The sequence below is a fragment of the Camelina sativa genome, chromosome 15, assembly GCF_030686135.1.
Source record: "Camelina sativa cultivar CO46 ecotype springtype chromosome 15, ASM3068613v1".
NCBI lineage: Eukaryota > Viridiplantae > Streptophyta > Magnoliopsida > Brassicales > Brassicaceae > Camelina > Camelina sativa.
Window position 1 is genome coordinate 26,386,832 of NC_141894.1, and position 17,566 is coordinate 26,404,397.

Below are 17,566 nucleotides of genomic sequence, written 5' to 3' on the forward strand. Positions count from 1 at the left end.
TTCCCTTAATAGCCATAACAGTGTATAGATTATTTCTAAATTAAAATTTGAGATACACATCATCAAATTATCAAGTAATATATATTAAATTATAAAATTAATAATCACAATATCTCTAAACTTTAATTAATACTACTATATAATAACACTAATTCCCTATCATAAAATATGATAGAAATGTTGCTAAAGTTTATTTAATCAATGATTTATATCTTCTTTATAAATACTTAAAACAGAGAAACCATAAAACCATAAAACCTAAAACCTGGCAGTAACAGACACAATGACGACGACTCTTCCAACATCGTTTTCTTCATTACCGGAGGACATCGTTCTCAACTGTTTGGCTCGTGTCTCTAAATTCCACCGTCCAACTCTTTCCTTAGTCTCCAAGTATTTTCGATCTCTCATAGCTTCCCCTGATCTTGAGGCCACACGTTCCCGCAACGAAATAAAAGAAGAGCACCTCTGCGTCTGCTTTGACGTGCACGCTGATCCTCGCTGGTTCACTCTTCTACCATTTCCGACACAACAGAAACTGAAACCAATCCCTTCGCCGTATAAACATCCCCGTTTCTCCACCGTTCTTTCAATCGGTTCAGAGATTTACATAATCGGAGGCCTCGTCGAATATGGAAAGAAAGGCAATAGAGTGTTGGTTCTTGATTGTGAATCACATCAATTGCGTAGACTACCAAATATGCGTCTATGTAGAAAATCTCCAGCCGCTGATGTAATCGACGGTAAGATTTACGTGATTGGAGGCTCTAACTCCCACAAAATCAAGAATTGGGGAGAGGTTTATGATCCAGAGACCAAAATTTGGGAGCCATTATTGCCTACAACAGTACTAGATCTCACAACTCGTAAGAGTGTGGTTCCAGGTAAACTGGTAATGGGTGGAAAAGTTTATGATATGTATGGTTTGGAGTTTAAGTTGAACACGAAGGTGTGTTTGGTAGAAATAGAGACATTGATGTACCAAATATCGATTTCGGATGGGATGTTAGTGTGGTGTGATCTAGAGGAGAGTTTGGAGTTGAGTCGTAAGGTTGAGGGACTTGAAGGAGTGGCCCGTGATTCATATTTTACTAGTTATCTAACTTGTGTGGCAAGTTACGACCGAGGAAGGAGAGTAACAGTTTGGTGGAAGTTGACTTGTGGAAATTGGGCTTTCGATGAATGTAAAACAGAGATCTGGTGTGCAGAGATTTCGTTTGAGAGACGCGATTTAGGAAGGCTTTGGGGATTTGTTGAATGGTCTAAGAATGTGTGTATTTTTGACCAATACAAACTTTATCCTGATTTATTTTTGCATTATGCTATTGTGACATACTGATCATTGGAATTTTATTTTAGTTTTTCGATTTAGTTTTACAATTTGTACGGATTTTTTCTTTTAGGTTTTTTTGGTACAACTAGCATGATTTTTTAAGAGATTTTATTTTGTGCTTGTTTAAAGAAAATATTACATTGTCTTTTAGACTATTGGTTCCATAATTAGTTACGAAGAAATGGAACAAGCTCAAGAGTTGCTTTCTTGCTGAAAATGATCGATCCGGTTTCTTCTAAGTCAATGTCTTTGGTAGTTTTCCCTTGAGGCAATCCCCAATCGAAGAAGTAGAGCAAATTCAACAGTCCCATTTCGACGTTGGCGAAGCCGATTCCCATCATCATCCCTGGACAGATTCTCCTACCAGAACCAAATGGTAAAAGCTCAAAGTTTAGTCGTCCTTTGTAATCTATGGAACTGTCAAGAAACCTTTCAGGATAAAACTCATCCGAGTTGGTCCAGAGATTTGGATCACGTGAGATAGAGTAAATGTTGACTATTGAGGATAAGTCTCTAATTTAAGATAAGGCTTAGGGGTTTTTGTGATAAGGCTTAAAACCTAAGTTTGTGCTGTTTGTGTTTATCTTATTTTCTCATTGTATTGTGTATAAATACCCTAGTTTGGGCAGTAAATAAAATTAAGTCAGTTTGATATCTTAATTCTACATGGTATCAGAGCCTAAATCGATCTAAAGTTTATTTCGATTGTTCTCGTTTTCTTTGTGCTTTTCTAGCTTCAAATTCTTTTCCTTATTTTGTGCTTTCTTGCGTGACAAGAAAATCATGGGTGATCATGAATCCTCCGTTACACCTGGTTCCACCGGTGTTATTGTTGGTCAGTCTGATGTCAAGACTGCTATCCCTCCATACACGTTGTCAAGCTCAGACAATCCTGGTGTTATGATCACTTCAGTTTTGTTAACTGAAGATAACTACATCCAATGGTCTGAAGAGATGTTGAATGCTCTTTAAGTCAAGCGCAAGACAGGGTTTATCAGCGACACTATTCCCAGGCCTTCTAGTGATAGTCCTGATCTAGAAAATTGGAAAAATAGTGAATTCCATGATCATTAGTTGGATTCGATCTTCGATTGAGTCTAAATTGAATTCAACCATGACGTTTGTCTCAAGTGAACAAGAATTGTGGGAAGAGCTGCAATATCGTTTCTCTATTGGTAACAAGGTGCGTGTTCACCAAATTAAGGCTAAACTTGCCTCGTGTAGACAAGATGGTCAATCTGTTATGGAATATTATGGAAGATTGTGCAATCTTTGGGAAGAACTGAAAAATTATCGAGTGAGTCCCGTTTGTTCCTGTGGTGTCACTTTGTCTGCAATTGTGGAAGAAAGAGATGAAGAGAAGCTTCATCAGTTTGTAATGGGCCTCGATGATTCGAGGTTTGGTGGCCTCTGCACTACTCTCATTAGTATGGATCCTCTCCCTAGTCTCGCTGTGGCATACTCTAAAGTGATTCGTGAAGAGCAAAGAATGTCCTCTGCTAGTCTTCAACAAAATCACGAGTTTGTCGGTTTCTTGGCTCGTAGTGATAACCGCGATCAGTCTTCTTGCGGTGATGCTTCCTTGTTCCGGACTGATCATACTGGTTCTCTTCTTGGTAAGGGACGCTCCTGCACTCACTGTGGTCGTACCGGGCATGAACAGAAGGACTGTTGGCAACTTGTTGGTTTTCCATATTGGTGGATGGATCGTGAGCGAGGTACTAGTGGTGGTCGTGGTTCTCCTGGTCGGGGAAGAGGAGGTCGTGGTTCTATGGTTTCTAGTGGAGGAAGAGGACGTGGGAAACCTATGACTGCTCATGCGACTAGCTCCAATTCCTCTATTTTTCTTGCCTTAACATCTGAACAGTTGAAAGTTTTAACTCAGATGATTCATGAAAAATCAGGCAACGATAGTTCCGACAAACTGTCTGGTAAGCTTGAGTTTGGTGATATTATTTTGGACACAGGAGCATCTCACCATATGACTGGGAGGCTTTCTTTGTTGCACAATGTTGTGTCCATTCCGACGTGTTCGGTTGGATTTGCCGATGGTAGCAAGACTTTTGCTATGAGTGTTGGTGTTTTGTCTCTAACGGACAAAGTCTCGTTGACGAATGTTCTATTTGTGCCATCTTTAAATTGCACTCTGATTTCTGTTTCTCAGATTTTGAAACAAACTAAGTGTCTCGCTACTTTCACTGACATAATTTGTTTTCTTCAGGACCGTTTTTCGAGGACCCTGATTGGAAGCGGTGAAGAGCGTGACGGTGTGTACTATCTTACGGATGTGGCTTCAACGAAGATACATGCAGCTACGGTTTCTCTTGATAAGGCTTTGTGGCATCGTCGTTTGGGGCATCCAAGTTTTTCAGTTCTTTCTTCTCTACATTTGTTTTCTCAGTCTTTTTCCTCTGTTGGTTCTGACTCGTGTGGTGTCTGTTTTCGTGCAAAACAAACACGAGAGGTGTTTCCAGAAAGTATTAATAAAACTCAAGAGTGTTTTTCATTAATTCATTGTGATGTTTGGGGTCCATATCGTGTTCCTGTCTCGTGTGGTGCAGTTTATTTTCTAACTATTGTCGATGACTATTCTAGAGCAGTATGGACTTACTTGTTACTTGAGAAATCAGAGGTTCGTAATGTTCTTACCAATTTCATAACGTATGCCGAGAAACAATTTAGCAAAGTGGTCAAGACTGTTCGAAGTGATAATGGAACAAAGTTCATGTGTTTGTCCTCTTATTTTCGTGAGAAAGGCATTGTACATAAAACCTTGTGTTGGCACTCCACAACAAAATGGGAGAGTTGAACGCAAACACATATATATTCTTAATGTCTCTCGGGCTTTGCTTTTCAGGCTAAGTTTCCGATAAATTTTTGGGGTGAGTCGGTTTTGACAGCTGCATATTTGATAAATCGCACCCCGTCTTCGATTCATAAAGGTTGCACTCCGTATGAACTTCTTTATGGATGTAAGCCAGACTAATCTCAGCTTCATGTTTTCGGCTGCGCTTGTTACACTCATCATGTCACTCGTGACAAAGATAAGTTTGGGGAAAGGAGTCGGTCTTGCGTGTTTGTTGGTTACCCCTTTCGTAAAAAGGGCTGGAGAGTTTATGATATGGAGTGCATGAGTTTGTTGTATCTCGTGATGTTGTTTTCTGTGAGGATTCTTTTCCTTACTCCGCTGCACAAGATTCTTTGTCCATTTCTTCGTCGGTTCAACCACTTGATGATGACTGGTTGGTTGCACCATTGCCTTCTACTGACGCGCATGTTGCAGACAGGGGGAGTTCTTCTGTATCTGAGGTTGTTATCAATAGGGGGATTCCTTCTGTATCGGAGACTGTTCCACCTACCTCTGTTTCCCCTGTTTCTGACTCCTCTGTATTGGATCGACAACCTAATCCGTCTAGCAGTGATAACTCTGGTTCTGTTGTTGTTCCTCTCTCTGTTTCAGTCTCGGCGTTTGATTCTTCTTTGTCGATGCAGTCCTTACCACCTCCTCGTAAAAGTTCACGACAACCTACTCCGTCAGTTCGCTTACAGGATTATGTTCTTTACAATGTTGATAGTACACTCGTCGTCAGTCACGCTCTTTCCGCTGCTTCTACTCAATCCTCGTCTTCGGCTCAAGGTATGTCTTTGTCTCCTTTGACAACCTCTTTTTCCGATGACTCTTTTTCAGCAGGTCATCGGGTTATTTGGCTTCCATTGTCTCCAATGTCGAACCAAAGCACTTTAAAGAAGCTGTTCGACTCAAAGTTTGGAACAATGCTATGACAAAGGAGGTAGATGCTCTCGAAATTCACCGGACTTGGGATGTTGTTGATCTCCCTCCTAATAAGGTTGCTATTGGTTGTCAATGGGTCTATAAAACCAAGTATAATGCGGATGGTTTGGTAGAGCGTTATAAGGCTCGGTTGGTGGCACTTGGTAACAATCAAGTTGAAGGTGAAGATTATCATGATACGTTTGCTCCGGTGGTTCGTATGACCACAGTTTGGACTCTTTTGTGATTGGTAGCTGCCAATCAGTGGGAAGTTTATCAAATGGATGTTAATAATGCATTCTTACATGGTGATCTTGATGAGGAGGTCTACATGAAGCTTCCTACGGGTTTTCGTCACACTCATCCTGGTAAAGTATGCCACCTTAGGAAGTCTCTTTATGGTTTAAAGCAGGCTCTGCGGTCTTGGTTTAAAAAGCTATCCGACTCATTGCTTCGTTTCGGGTTTGTTCAATCATATGATGATTACTCATTGTTCTCCTATTCTCGTGGAGGTATTGAGCTTCATGTTCTAGTGTATGTTGATGATCTTGTCATTTGTGGGAATGATGCCTATATGCTTCGACAGTTTAAAGACTACTTGAGTCGTTGTTTCTCTATGAAAGACTTGGGGAAACTCAAATACTTTCTAGGCATTGAAATGAGTCGTGCTTCAGACGGTATTTTCATTTCTCAAAGAAACTATGCGCTGGATATTGTTTCCGACTATGATTTGGCCGATTCTCGTTTTGCTTTTACGCCACTTGAAAAGAACCATGGTCTTGCCAAAGATGATGGTCCTCTTCCACTTGATCCTAAGCGCTATCGAAGACTTGTTGGTCGTTTGCTGTATCTCCTTCACACGCGTCTTGAGCTGTGTTACTCGGTTCATGTCTTGTCCCAATTCATGAAAACTCCACGTGAGGCTCATTGGGACGCTGCCTTGCGTGTTGTTCGTTTTCTCAAGGGTGTTCCTGCTCATGGTATTTTGCTCAATGCTGATAAGGATTTGACGTTAACAGTTTATTGTGACTCTGATTGGTCTTCTTGTCCGTTAACTCGCCGTTCTCTTAGTGCTTATGTGGTCTTCATGGGGTCTTCTCCTATCTCTTGGAAGACTAAGAAACAAGACACTGTCTCTCATTCATCCGCTGAGACCGAGTACAGGTCGATGGCTGTTGCTTTAAAGGAGATTAAGTGGTTGCGCAAGTTGTTAAAAGGATTGGGTGTCGAACTTACTTTTCCTGCTCGCTTGTTCTGTGATAGCAAAGCTGCGATTCACATTGCTACTAATCCGGTGTTTCATGAGCGTACTAAACACATTGAAAATGATTTGTCATGCGGTGCGGAATTCTTATCGTGATGGTGTTATCACGTTGCAACATGTGCGGACTGATGCTCAGCTTGCGGATATCTTTACAAAGGCTTTGGGGCGTGATCAGTTTCATTTTCTTTTGTCCAAGTTGGGTGTTCACCCGTCCAAATTTTTGGAATCCGGCAGATGTGGAAATGGCGCATGGTGATTTTTTGCACCTTAGACTGGAATTGAGCACATTGGATTCCAATCATCCGTAAGGGTTAGATAAAGGGGTTGGTCATTAGACCGGTGATGATGATGCGTCATAGTGTTAAGACATTTAAAAGATGATTTAGTGAACGCAACAATAATCCTTGCAAACTTTTAGTGAACGAAAAATGTATATGTAAACAAATACTGAAAGCTACGTTTACAGATCAACACAGCCAACTTCCAAGTAAATACTTTGGAAGCAACAGCATATTATTTTAAACAAAAACAAAATAACACTACTAATCTCTTCCCTGCTTTAATCTTTGGTTTCTAGATTTCATCAAACATTCAAGATCCAGACAACAAAGAAGCAGAGCACAAGTGGGAGAATAAAGAGCAGCCTAGCGAAAGAGATGATAATATCTACAAAGAAAAACTAAATCGAATCCGAGTCATGTTAAAGAAAAGAAAAAAAACACATAAAAGACCCATCTAACTCTTATTATAATATCAGGCAGAGGGCATTGAGGTAGATATCACAACATAGGATAAGTACTGAAGTCCTTCCTGAATCTTTGTGATAGCTGTGGTTTGGTCAGAGCGAAGACTATCGTTGAAGGTGCTTGCTTTTTCCGGCATGGTTGATGTTTTCAGAAGTTCATCTTTGGAATCAGCAGCAGCAGTAACTCCTTTAATTGCAGCTGAGTATGTTTCGGATACATCTGATATACCTGCAATGCGGAAAAGAGTATTTGGAAACTGTGACTTTTCGTCTACTGTTTCACAAGCATATTGTCTTCTGTCTAAACCCAGACACTAACTATATACAAAACTAAAACTGAGGCAAGAGAAAACCCCAAACTAAGGTGGTTTTAAGTGGCTACGGTGAACTTTAATTTCCAAGAACTTCCCTTTTTTACAGTTTTAGTCTGTGTAGTTGAAGAAACGTTGCTTCTACCTTCTTCTTTTACAAATGAAAAGAGCTATTAATATTATCCTTACATAAGATGATTCTAACAACCCAGGATACTCGGTAAGACATGCGATAGAACAATTATAAGTCAAAGTAAGTTAAATAACTGTGGACCAACCTGTTATAAAACTGTTGGAAACTGCTTCAACATATCCAGCCATTGATTCTGCCTTGCCTTTAATCAGCTTAGCTTTCTCAGTAGGATCCTCTGGCCACTCGATTTTCAACGCCTCAGCGTCTTCATCCTGAACTTTGTTGGCATGAGATATCATGGACTTACTGAGGATAAGCAGATGAGTGACTGCAAAACAGCACATCTCTGAAAGCCTCTGCAGAAGGAGATTTCATTTTAGTTGGTGGATTTTTTTTTCAGCCAAACAAAACAGAACAATACTAGTGGTAGTAGAATAAATATTCTTAATTTTAAACAAGAATATGAAGGGATCACTCTTCGCACATGAACTCCTTCTGAGTGAAGAGATTCAAGCCTGCCACCAGTTCGCTGGATCATATCATTTACATTTAGTCCCGCTAAAGCATTTGTGAACCTGAAAAACATAATTGACAACCAAATAAAAAACAGGTCTACGAAATATAATCCATACATATTTATCACTTAACCTTAACATGAGAAATTTCCTGATGCAAGATTCCAAGTTTCTAATTTTCACCTTCTCTAATCATATAGAGGATTGGATTTGGTAAATGATATGAAGGGACAACAACTGATATCTATAACATTCTTGGGCATTGAAGGGACGTATTGTGGTGATTTAATGAGAAAGTACAGACAAAGGAAACTGATGGAGAAAATCAAAATGTCGAATCTGATAGATGGAAAGGGAAACAATGATAATTACCCAGCAGCCATATCAGCAGCTTTGCTGACACTCGAGTTATGCAGATTCTTCATGTCATCATCATTGCCTTCAGTTTTGATATCTATATTCTTCCCTTTGTCAGACTCTGCTTTACTTTTACTCGTTTCATCAGCGAAGCTGAACAGTTGTTGGATTTGTTTGAGCTTTCCATCGTACAACGATTTCTCATCTGGTGACAATTTCCCCTTTCTCCTGTTGAACAACAGAGTATAGTGGCTTGCCAATGCTTCCAATTCCTGAAATCACCATAAATAAAATAATTGAGGGAAGAAAAAATCGATTATCAGAGAATGAATTGCCAGGTGATTTTCAGAGATAAGTGGGTCACCTCAAGCTGCTCAGGACCACCATAAATGTAAAAGCATCGATCAAATGTCACTTCCTCAAGTACTTGATCTACCCCATTCTTCTCAACCCCAAGACCAGTCTCTGTAATTAGTAAATCCATGGTCTCCTTGCCCACAAATTCAAGTACTTGCATTCCTTTGGCAGTTAATGCTTTTCCCGTCTGCAGAACAGAACGGTTAAATATAATGTTAAGCTAAGAAGACAGAAAACGACACAAAAGAAAGCACAAACCTCCAGTAAAGACGGTGCACCAGATCCAGCTTCCCTGGGCGAAGAACCTTGCTGGACACTGTTTTCAAGCCTACAAAAGAAATTGCGGAGCGTTCATAACTTGATCTTCTTCGTAGGGGAACCAGTCTATACCGAAGAAACACATGACCTCGGGTTCATTAAGCCACCACAGTCTAAACCAGTCATAGGCAAACAATGTATTCTTATCTTCAGGAAATGACAAATATAGCTTGCCCAACATTTTACTGATAATGAATCAAAAAAGAGCACGCTAATTTACCAAAAGAAGAATCTATTAAAGTAAATGAACTTAGTATGGTCATTGTGTGACGTGTCAACAAAGTTTAAATGCTCAGACCCTTATGTGCAGAAACAGAATGCTAAACAATTAAAGTAATTAACTTTAGAGTTGAATTGATAAATAATTCAAATTCCAACACTCCAGTTTCCAATCAAAGGATTACTTTTCAGTTATCCTTAAAACATTTTCGTTCATTAAGTTTGTAATTTTCACATTTAAGATTAAAGCTATCAGTAAAAGAAAAAAATAATGTTAAAAGGAACATACTTTTGCACCAAACTTGAGCCCCCTTTTAACGCATTTCCGAATGCCTGCCAAGCTCCAGAAGTGAAGCTCTCAACTGAATCATCAAAAACCTTCAAACCCTGAAGAAGTAAATGCTAACGTATAAGCAAATGAAGAATAACGACTTAAGCCAACGACAAATAAAAAGAAAACAGATATGGCAGAACAAAGATTTATGTAGGAAAGAGCATGATCGCATTTACAATATTATCACCATAAACATAGACAATGACTTGCGCATAAAAAGCAAGAAAAACTTGCCTGGCTAAGAAGTGACTCTTCGCTTGCACCCTCCAATCTCTCGAGAGCTGACTTCTTCAACTTTGAATTCTCATCATCACTATCCTGCTCTGTATCAGGTTCTTCAGTTTTCTCTTCTTCCTTGGCAGAAGATTCAGAGTCTTCATCTGCTTCTCCCATCTCTGCAATGCTTTTAGCTGCTTTCTCCGCCACTGCTGCAGCCTACAATGGGAGGAGAAAATCAGGGTTCATCATTATTCATAAAAAGGATCAATTTTTAAAACTTAGTAAAACCATGTTTCCTTAAACAAACATGTACTGAAATAAACAGACATCGTACCAAAACCTCTCAAGATAGAAAGGTTACATTATCTTTCTAAAGTAGGCTGGGATGATAATAAATGGAACCAATAAACACATTTGTATCCCATCAGATTAATCCTAATATATCAAATCAATTCACTCTTTAAGAAACTCATGACCACATCAAAATAGCAATGCAGAGTTTGAATGAGTTACAATACACCACAAAAGCGCAATCAATTGGTACCATACGCTTCGGATCCAATATCAGAAAACACTGAATTCATACAAAATTAGGTCAAAATTACGGAGTGGGGGGGAACATACATTACGAGATATATCTTCGGCAGCTTTTTGAAGATCCGAAAGCACAGAGAAGCCAGAGAAACCCCATCCCCAACCACCACCAGAACTCTTGGGCGTCGCATCCGATTTCTCAATCTCGGGCTCCTCTTCCTTAACCGGGTATGATTTCTCCTCGTGCATTTGCTGCTTGTCTTCCTCCATCGTCGATTCGAAACCAAATTAGGGTTTCCCAAAAATCGGATTTACCAGAAATGAGCGATTGGGTTTTGTTCGAAGGAATGAAATGGAACTAAAAGATTTCGAATCGAAAAAGGAAAAACTGTAATTCAGTTAGCTGAAACTCAAAAGACTTAACCGGAAAATGCTTCGTCGTGCAGCAAAAGGATCTTCAACCATACGTCGTCGTGTATTACAGAAAAAACAAAATTTCGTTGGCCCAATAACCCAATAGCCCAATAGGTTTTTTTTTTTTTACTCAACAAGTATTTTATTGCTTAACAAGAATCATTACAAAGTGGTTCAGTGAGCCAAGCTTTATTACAGATTCAACATAACAGGGAGAATTTTGACAACCAAATTTAGCAAGGTTATGAGCAGGTACATTACATGACCTTTTGGTATAACTACAGACAAAATGAAGAAATTTTGTTTTCCAAAATTGAATATCCTTGATCACATTCATGATTGAAGCATCTCGTTGTTGGCCATTAACAATGTTAACAAGAATTTCACAATCTCCTTCAAATATTATGGATTTATAACCTCGGCTCCATGCGTGTTGTAACGATGATAGTAGTGCCTTTGCTTCTGCTTCTAGAGCCGACTGAGACTTTGATAAGACCATTGCTCCCCAAACTAATACTGTCCCTTGATGATCCCTGACTATCCATCCTCCTGTAGTTGTGTGGTTTTGAAGATTAAAACCTGCATCAAAGTTACATTTAATCATAGGAGCAATTGGTTTTGTCCATGTTGTGATATTCGTATCAGCCCAATAGGTTTATTAAACTAAATTAACTACCTCTGTATATTTTATGAGAAAATGTAAATAAAGTCGTCAATGTAGCAATGTTGAATAATTTTCTATAATTAATACTATTGTTTTTACAATTAATTATAGAAATTTTTTTATCATTAAAAAATGACACTGATATATTTTTATGTATTAAGAAAATAAATATGAACTCTAACAAGAATTAATGCAAATTGGTAAGAGAAAAAAACTTACATTGGTCACATTCCACTAATCTTTTTACATAATATATATATATATATATATATATATATAATGTATAAAATTATCATATTATGGTATAGATGTGACCATATATAGTTATACTTAATAAATTTATACTTCAATTTTCACATATATGATTAAGTAAGTTTATCATTAACTAAAACATAGGGATAAAATATGAATTAAAAAAATTGTATCAAAATATAAAATGAGACATTTTTTATGAATCAAAAGTTAAATATTAAAACGATAATATTTGTGAAATGAAAAAAAAAAAAAAAAATTAATAATAATTAATTGATCGAACAATAATTAATTTACAGGTTTAACTTCCTCGGATAGTGCCACAATTTGTTCTAGGTCCAACAATATGTTAAACTACTTCAAGAATCAAATAGGTATAGTTAGGATGCATTTCCCCTATCTCTATCTCCCGAAAAAGGACATCATGCTCACTTGGTTACCAAGTTAATCAAATTGATTTCAAGAAGTGTAGATCATAATCATCACGCTCACTTGGTTAGTCTCGACTCTCGACTCTAGAGTAGACTAAATAAATATGTGATCGTGAGATCGAGCCATCGAGGCCATAAATACCGGTCGTAAACGGTCTTAACGCACAAGAGAAGAAGCATAACAACAACTCCTTTGTTTTTCAAAGTGTTAAAAATTTATAGTATTTTCACTAAACTGTTTTAAATAGGTACACTAATCATTTGTCTTTGGGATTCGGACATTAATCCTTGGTATACTTACTACTTAGCATGCATTTCTTTTCTGCTAGCTCCCGAAAAAAGACATCATAATTGTCACGCTCACTCTGTTAGTCTAGACTCTAGAGTAGACTAAAAAAAAACGGGATCGTGAGCTCGAGCCATTGAGGCCATATTATAGGATACCATCGTAAACGGTCTTAACAACAACTCCTTTGTTTTTCAAAGTGTTAAAATCTTTTATAGACCAAAAAGATGTTTATATAAACAGTTTACTACACAAACTTTGTACGATTACTCGCAAGTAAGGAGTTAATGCCACTAAGTTACATTTGCCCTCCTTCTTTTTTTCTTCTTCTGTCTTCCATCAGTTTTTTGTTATCTTCTTTTGTTTCTCCTCATGACGTTTTCGACTTCACTCTCTCTCTCTCTAATATTAGTAGCCTTGGAACATTGGTGGTGGTGGTGATGCATATTGGTGGCCGATGGATGGTGGAAGGATGAATTCTTCACTTGGCGGTGGTGCTTCTACTGTCCGTGTCGGTGCTCGTGGCGGAGGAGAGTTGACCGGTGTTTGTGTTGGTGGTGAACTCATCTTTGGTGGTAAATGCGGAGGAGAGTACACTGGTGGTGGTGGGGGTGAGTTTACTGGAGGTGGTGGTGGGGAATATACCGGCGGTGGAGGAGGAGAATATACCGGTGGTGGTGGGGAATATACTGGCGGTGGAGGGGAGTGAACAGGTGGTGGTGGTGAGAATACCGGTGGAGGTGGTGGCGGTGGAGAATAAACCGGTGGTGGTGGTGAATGGACAGGTGGTGGAGGAGAATGTACTGGCGGTGGTGGTGAGTGAACTGGTGGTAGCGGCGGTGGAGAATGTACCGGTGGTGGTGGAGAATGGACTGGCGGTGGAGGAGAGTGTACTGGGGGTGGTGGTGAATGAACTGGTGGTGGCGGCGGTGGAGAATAAACCGGTGGTGGTGGTGAATAGACTGGTGGTGGAGGCGGTGGAGAATATACCGGCGGTGGTGGTGGTGGAGACTGAACTTGAGGCGGAGGAGGGCTACGCCGGAACTTCACAGGAGACTGATCATATGGGTCATTTGGTTGTGGTGACTCTTTCGGTGGTTGTGGTTTATGGACTGGGGGTGAGGGAGGAGGAGAAGAGACTGGTGGTGTAGGCGGTGGAGAGTGAACCACCGGGGTATGTGGTTGCTGTGGTGGAGGTGGGCTACGCCGGAACTTCACTGGGGACTGATTATATGGGTCATTTGGTTGTGGTGACCCTTTTGGTGTTTGTGGTTTATGAACCGGCCTAGTTGGCACGGGTGATGGGGACTTTGACGGCGCAACGTGGCTAGAACCACCTGCGCACTTGTCCTTACTACAATCGACTGGACGGCTAATCACAACCGCACATTCCTTGGCTGATCGTTGCTTAGGCCTATCTGGCAAGCAGTTACGTGTATCATCCAATGCAATCTCCGTGCGACTACCTGGAACACACGAATCGCCTTGTCCGTTGAAGTAGTTGTAGGCGTACGTCATGTTAACCAGTTTAGGCAACTTGCAGACATTCTCCGGTACAAACCCTGTGAGTTTATTCACAGAGATATCAAACTCTTCGACACCCGTAAGCCCTACAAAGCTCGGTGGTAGAACACCGGTGAAGGAGTTCATGCTAGCATCAAACACGTTCACATTGGCTAGCTTCCCGATCTCTGATGGGAAACAACCGCCGAGATTGTTGTCCTTAAAGATAATCTCGTTTAGGTTCTTCATGTTTCCAATGGTTTTAGGGATACAACCGCTGAATTTGTTGTGTGCAAAGGTCACGACGGAGGCTGAGGATTCTCCGAGGGAATCAGGAATGGTAGATGTGAATCTGTTGTTGTTCAAGAAAATGGCATCGAGATCCTTCTTGAAAAGCTCAGGAGGGACTTGACCTTCGAAATCATTGTATCTGACGTCGATGAACTTAACGGCCGGCCATGAGAGGACAACTGAAGGGAAAGGTCCAACAAACCGGTTGTTGCTGACGTCGAACTCGTGCATTAGCCTCAACTTCTCAAAACTCTTGGGTATGATACCACAGAACCGGTTCGAATTCAAATGGAACATGGCTACGTCCGTCATCAAACCAAGCTCAGCCGGTAAATGCCCTGCGATATCCGCTCCATTCAAATCAACTCCCGCCACAACCGCAACATTAGGATCATCAAGAGCAGGGGCACAGAACACGCCCGTGTACCCACACACGTGAGGGCCATGCCAGTTTCCTGTGGTGTTAAACGGGTCTGAATACACCGCCTTTTTCCAGGCTTGGAGAGCTATATAGGCTCTCTTAAGCCTATTGTTCGCAAAGGTCACCTTAAGATCAACCTCATACTCAATATCATCAGGGAGTTCGCCATTTTCGGGTAACGTCAAGAGCTGTCGCTGTGCAATAAATGAAGCTTCTGCATCGGTGAGTGCTAAAACAACAGAGGAGGAGAAGAAGAAGAAGAGAGAAAAGAATAAAAGGAAGCAGCCAAAGGGCGGTAAAGAAAATGTAGGTTTAGTCATGGCTTTGAAGAACAAAACCTTGGAAAATACCCAAGGGCTGCTTATAGATATGGGGCATAGAAAGTTCCGATGAAAACACCAAAGGGTTATTATTAATAATGCCAAACGATTTTCATTTTTGCATCACCAAACAATTGTTTTGCCTATATTTAGACCTATCTTGTTTTTGCCTTTCAAGGATTTTGCTTCACATCCGGAGCACAAACGTAATCAAGAATAGAAATCTCTTTGTAACCAAAAACCGCGTAGTACTATAATAAGAACACGGTATCACAACAAACCGAACATGAAGCAATAACAACCACATTTCTATGGCGATATGATCAGATTGATATGATCTAAAGCAAAACCAACAACTATATTTACATATAAGTGTGAACTTTCTAAAGGTGCCGTAAACCCCTTTCTTCAGGACTAGTCGGTTTCGTGGTCAGGAGCGTGAGAGAACCAAGCAGGGATAGTTCCTTTAGCTCTAAGCAATCTAGTGAAAGCAGAATCCGGCATTTTCGATTTCTCTTCTTCCTCCAATTCTTTCTCAGATTTTGGTAAACCATCAGGAATATGAATATGTAGTTTCATTCCTTTCTTACTATCTGAGTCCTCTGCTACATCTTCTAAACCATTCTTGGTTTTGTTATCTTTCTCCATTGAAGCAACTCCATGTAAACACCCGATTAAAGATTTTACACCGCCTGTTTGCAAGATTAGATTCTCAACTTCAACCTTTGGCTTCTCTCTCTGCAAAATCACAAAAATCAAAAAACTAAGTCCTCAAGTAAAACCAAAATCTGGATTCTCAAATTACAAAACATCAAATCCTTACTTCAAGTTCTTTGAGTTCAAAGTAAGCTCTCCAGCAACTGTAAGAGTCATCACCTTCAAGCGTCGAACAGTAATCTGAGAGAGAACATACAAAAATTTATTTCATCAACAAGATCATTATAATTATATCGATCGATACGATTCGGTGATGTGTAAATAAATATGTTTACCTGAGAGTTCGGTTTCGGCTTTTTCAATCAACGGCGGATCTTGAAGAACCCTGTCGAATTTTCCACGGCTGAAGAGTTCAAGCTTAGGGACGTCTCTGGTGTTTGAACAACGGACCACAGGGAAGGATCTCGCCGGAAAAGAAGACGGTGAGACGAACTTGGTGGTGTCGTTGAACTCAATAGGGAGATGAAACGAACGAAGAGTCACAGATTTTATCATCTCTTAGTACTAGTTCTCTACGAAGAAGTGAAGATATTTTATCAAAACTTAATCAGAAAAAGCTGAGTTATATAATAAAAGTACGAAGCTGAGGAGTGAAGTGGATAAGGATTAAGATATTTATTGATAGTTATTGATATTATAATAAAAAAGTGAATTATTCAGGTGATGATTTCAGTATTGGCACCTTGTATGAGCGCCGTTGATTTATTCCTTAGTTTTTGTGTGTATCCGTTATTTAGATAAGGTTGTAAATATCATTTATAATATATGAAAAATACTATGAAAAATACTATTAAAGCTTGGATTATGGCTTTAAAGACTTTAACTTTAAAAATTTAACTATAAAGAATTGGTTGTAGATATTTTGACTGTACAAATTTTAACTATTAAAATTTGATTGGTAATAAACACTTTTAAAATTGTAACTGTTACTTTTATTATTAAAAATATTGAAATGATGATATTAATGATGATAATAAAAATAAAAATAATAATTATTGAAATGGATTTTAAAAGAAAGAAAAAAATAAGAATAATTAATTTATAAAAATAAAATATGTAAAATATATATATAAACTTGTGGAGAGTTTTATTATTATTTCAATTATCATGGAAAATAAGAAAAAGAAAAAATAACTACAGCTTTTTATTATTTATTTTTTTTAACAGCCAAAAAAAGTCTTACATTTGAGGCTTTAAAAATTTGTACTATTTTTTTTTTTTTTTTTTTTTTTTTTTAAACAGCAACTACTTTTTTTTTTTTGTCAACCATTGGACCACAACAGGCCGGCCCATTAGCCTAATCCCTACATTTATAGGGAGCGAGACTCGATCCCTAGTGTGATGGTGCCTTGTGCATTAAAGACTTACCTTTGGCCACTGCGCTAAGGTCACTTCACTGCACTAAGGTCACTTCATTAAAAATTTGTACTTACAAACTAAAAAAATGAGCAGTTAAACTTTTAAAACTTTTAAAAATAATAAAGTAGTGAAAGCATGATTGGTAAAGCATAATAAAGTAGTCTTAATTTAAAGTATTAAAAGTCTCCCCAATCAAAGCCAAAATTTTTTTAGCAAAATTTCTTATAACATTTTCCCTTTGTTAAATGCTACAAACTTTACTAAATAACTAATCTAGTTAATTTTATTTACTAGCGTTATCAATAATACAAAACCGTATCTCTATTACAATAAATTTCGAATAGATTTCAAATTAATTAATTTGGAATTTGCAACTCCATGGTTGCGGTGGGGTATATGAAAAAATAGAAAGAAATTTGTTTATTATGCAGGGAAACAAGGAGATCAAAATGTTCTGGTAGATCGTGTACTTGCGGAATCAGAGACATGGAATAGCT

General features: G+C 38.9%; 3 protein-coding genes and 1 pseudogene across 4 annotated transcripts; 1 reads left to right on the forward strand and 3 right to left on the reverse strand.

Annotated features, from left to right (window-relative positions):
• Positions 1-174: 174 nt before the first annotated feature.
• LOC104747402 (putative F-box/kelch-repeat protein At3g46050 pseudogene) lies at positions 175-1,500 on the forward strand (annotated as a pseudogene). Its single transcript, XR_015581800.1, has one exon. The product of XR_015581800.1 is annotated as a putative F-box/kelch-repeat protein At3g46050 pseudogene (transcript).
• Positions 1,501-6,924: 5,424 nt separating this feature from the next.
• On the reverse strand, positions 6,925-10,870 carry LOC109124817 (uncharacterized). The gene is made up of 9 exons (XM_010469029.3): positions 10,502-10,870; positions 9,893-10,093; positions 9,614-9,711; positions 9,046-9,115; positions 8,795-8,974; positions 8,446-8,702; positions 8,043-8,133; positions 7,704-7,914; positions 6,925-7,343 (listed from the first exon to the last, which is right to left on the reverse strand). Exons 1-9 carry the CDS (start codon positions 10,679-10,681, stop codon positions 7,123-7,125), a joined length of 1,509 nt encoding a protein of 502 aa, XP_010467331.1. The 5' UTR covers positions 10,682-10,870; the 3' UTR covers positions 6,925-7,122.
• Positions 10,871-12,719: 1,849 nt separating this feature from the next.
• Positions 12,720-15,066, reverse strand: LOC104747404 (pollen-specific leucine-rich repeat extensin-like protein 3). Its single transcript, XM_087488507.1, has 2 exons — positions 14,997-15,066; positions 12,720-14,902 (listed from the first exon to the last, which is right to left on the reverse strand). Exons 1-2 carry the CDS (start codon positions 15,049-15,051, stop codon positions 12,867-12,869), a joined length of 2,091 nt encoding a protein of 696 aa, XP_087344633.1. The 5' UTR covers positions 15,052-15,066; the 3' UTR covers positions 12,720-12,866.
• Positions 15,067-15,220: 154 nt separating this feature from the next.
• LOC104747405 (CCG-binding protein 1) lies at positions 15,221-16,364 on the reverse strand. Its single transcript, XM_010469031.3, has 3 exons — positions 15,986-16,364; positions 15,817-15,890; positions 15,221-15,731 (listed from the first exon to the last, which is right to left on the reverse strand). Exons 1-3 carry the CDS (start codon positions 16,203-16,205, stop codon positions 15,408-15,410), a joined length of 618 nt encoding a protein of 205 aa, XP_010467333.1. The 5' UTR covers positions 16,206-16,364; the 3' UTR covers positions 15,221-15,407.
• Between the last annotated feature and the right edge of the window lie 1,202 nt (positions 16,365-17,566).

Coding starts and splice junctions, on each gene's coding strand:
- LOC109124817 (XM_010469029.3), bottom strand. CDS start 10,681: ATGGAGGAAGACAAGCAGCAAATGCACGAGGAGAAATCATACCCGGTT. Junction 8,134..8,445: donor GCTGCTGATATGGCTGCTGG/GTAATTATCATT, acceptor TATGTTTTTCAG/GTTCACAAATGCTTTAGCGG. Junction 7,344..7,703: donor TTCCAACAGTTTTATAACAG/GTTGGTCCACAG, acceptor TCCGCATTGCAG/GTATATCAGATGTATCCGAA.
- LOC104747404 (XM_087488507.1), bottom strand. CDS start 15,051: ATGCCCCATATCTATAAGCAGCCCTTGGGTATTTTCCAAGGTTTTGTT. Junction 14,903..14,996: donor CCAAGGTTTTGTTCTTCAAA/GCCATGACTAAA, acceptor CTGTTGTTTTAG/CACTCACCGATGCAGAAGCT.
- LOC104747405 (XM_010469031.3), bottom strand. CDS start 16,205: ATGATAAAATCTGTGACTCTTCGTTCGTTTCATCTCCCTATTGAGTTC. Junction 15,891..15,985: donor AGCCGAAACCGAACTCTCAG/GTAAACATATTT, acceptor GTTCTCTCTCAG/ATTACTGTTCGACGCTTGAA. Junction 15,732..15,816: donor TTGAACTCAAAGAACTTGAA/GTAAGGATTTGA, acceptor GTGATTTTGCAG/AGAGAGAAGCCAAAGGTTGA.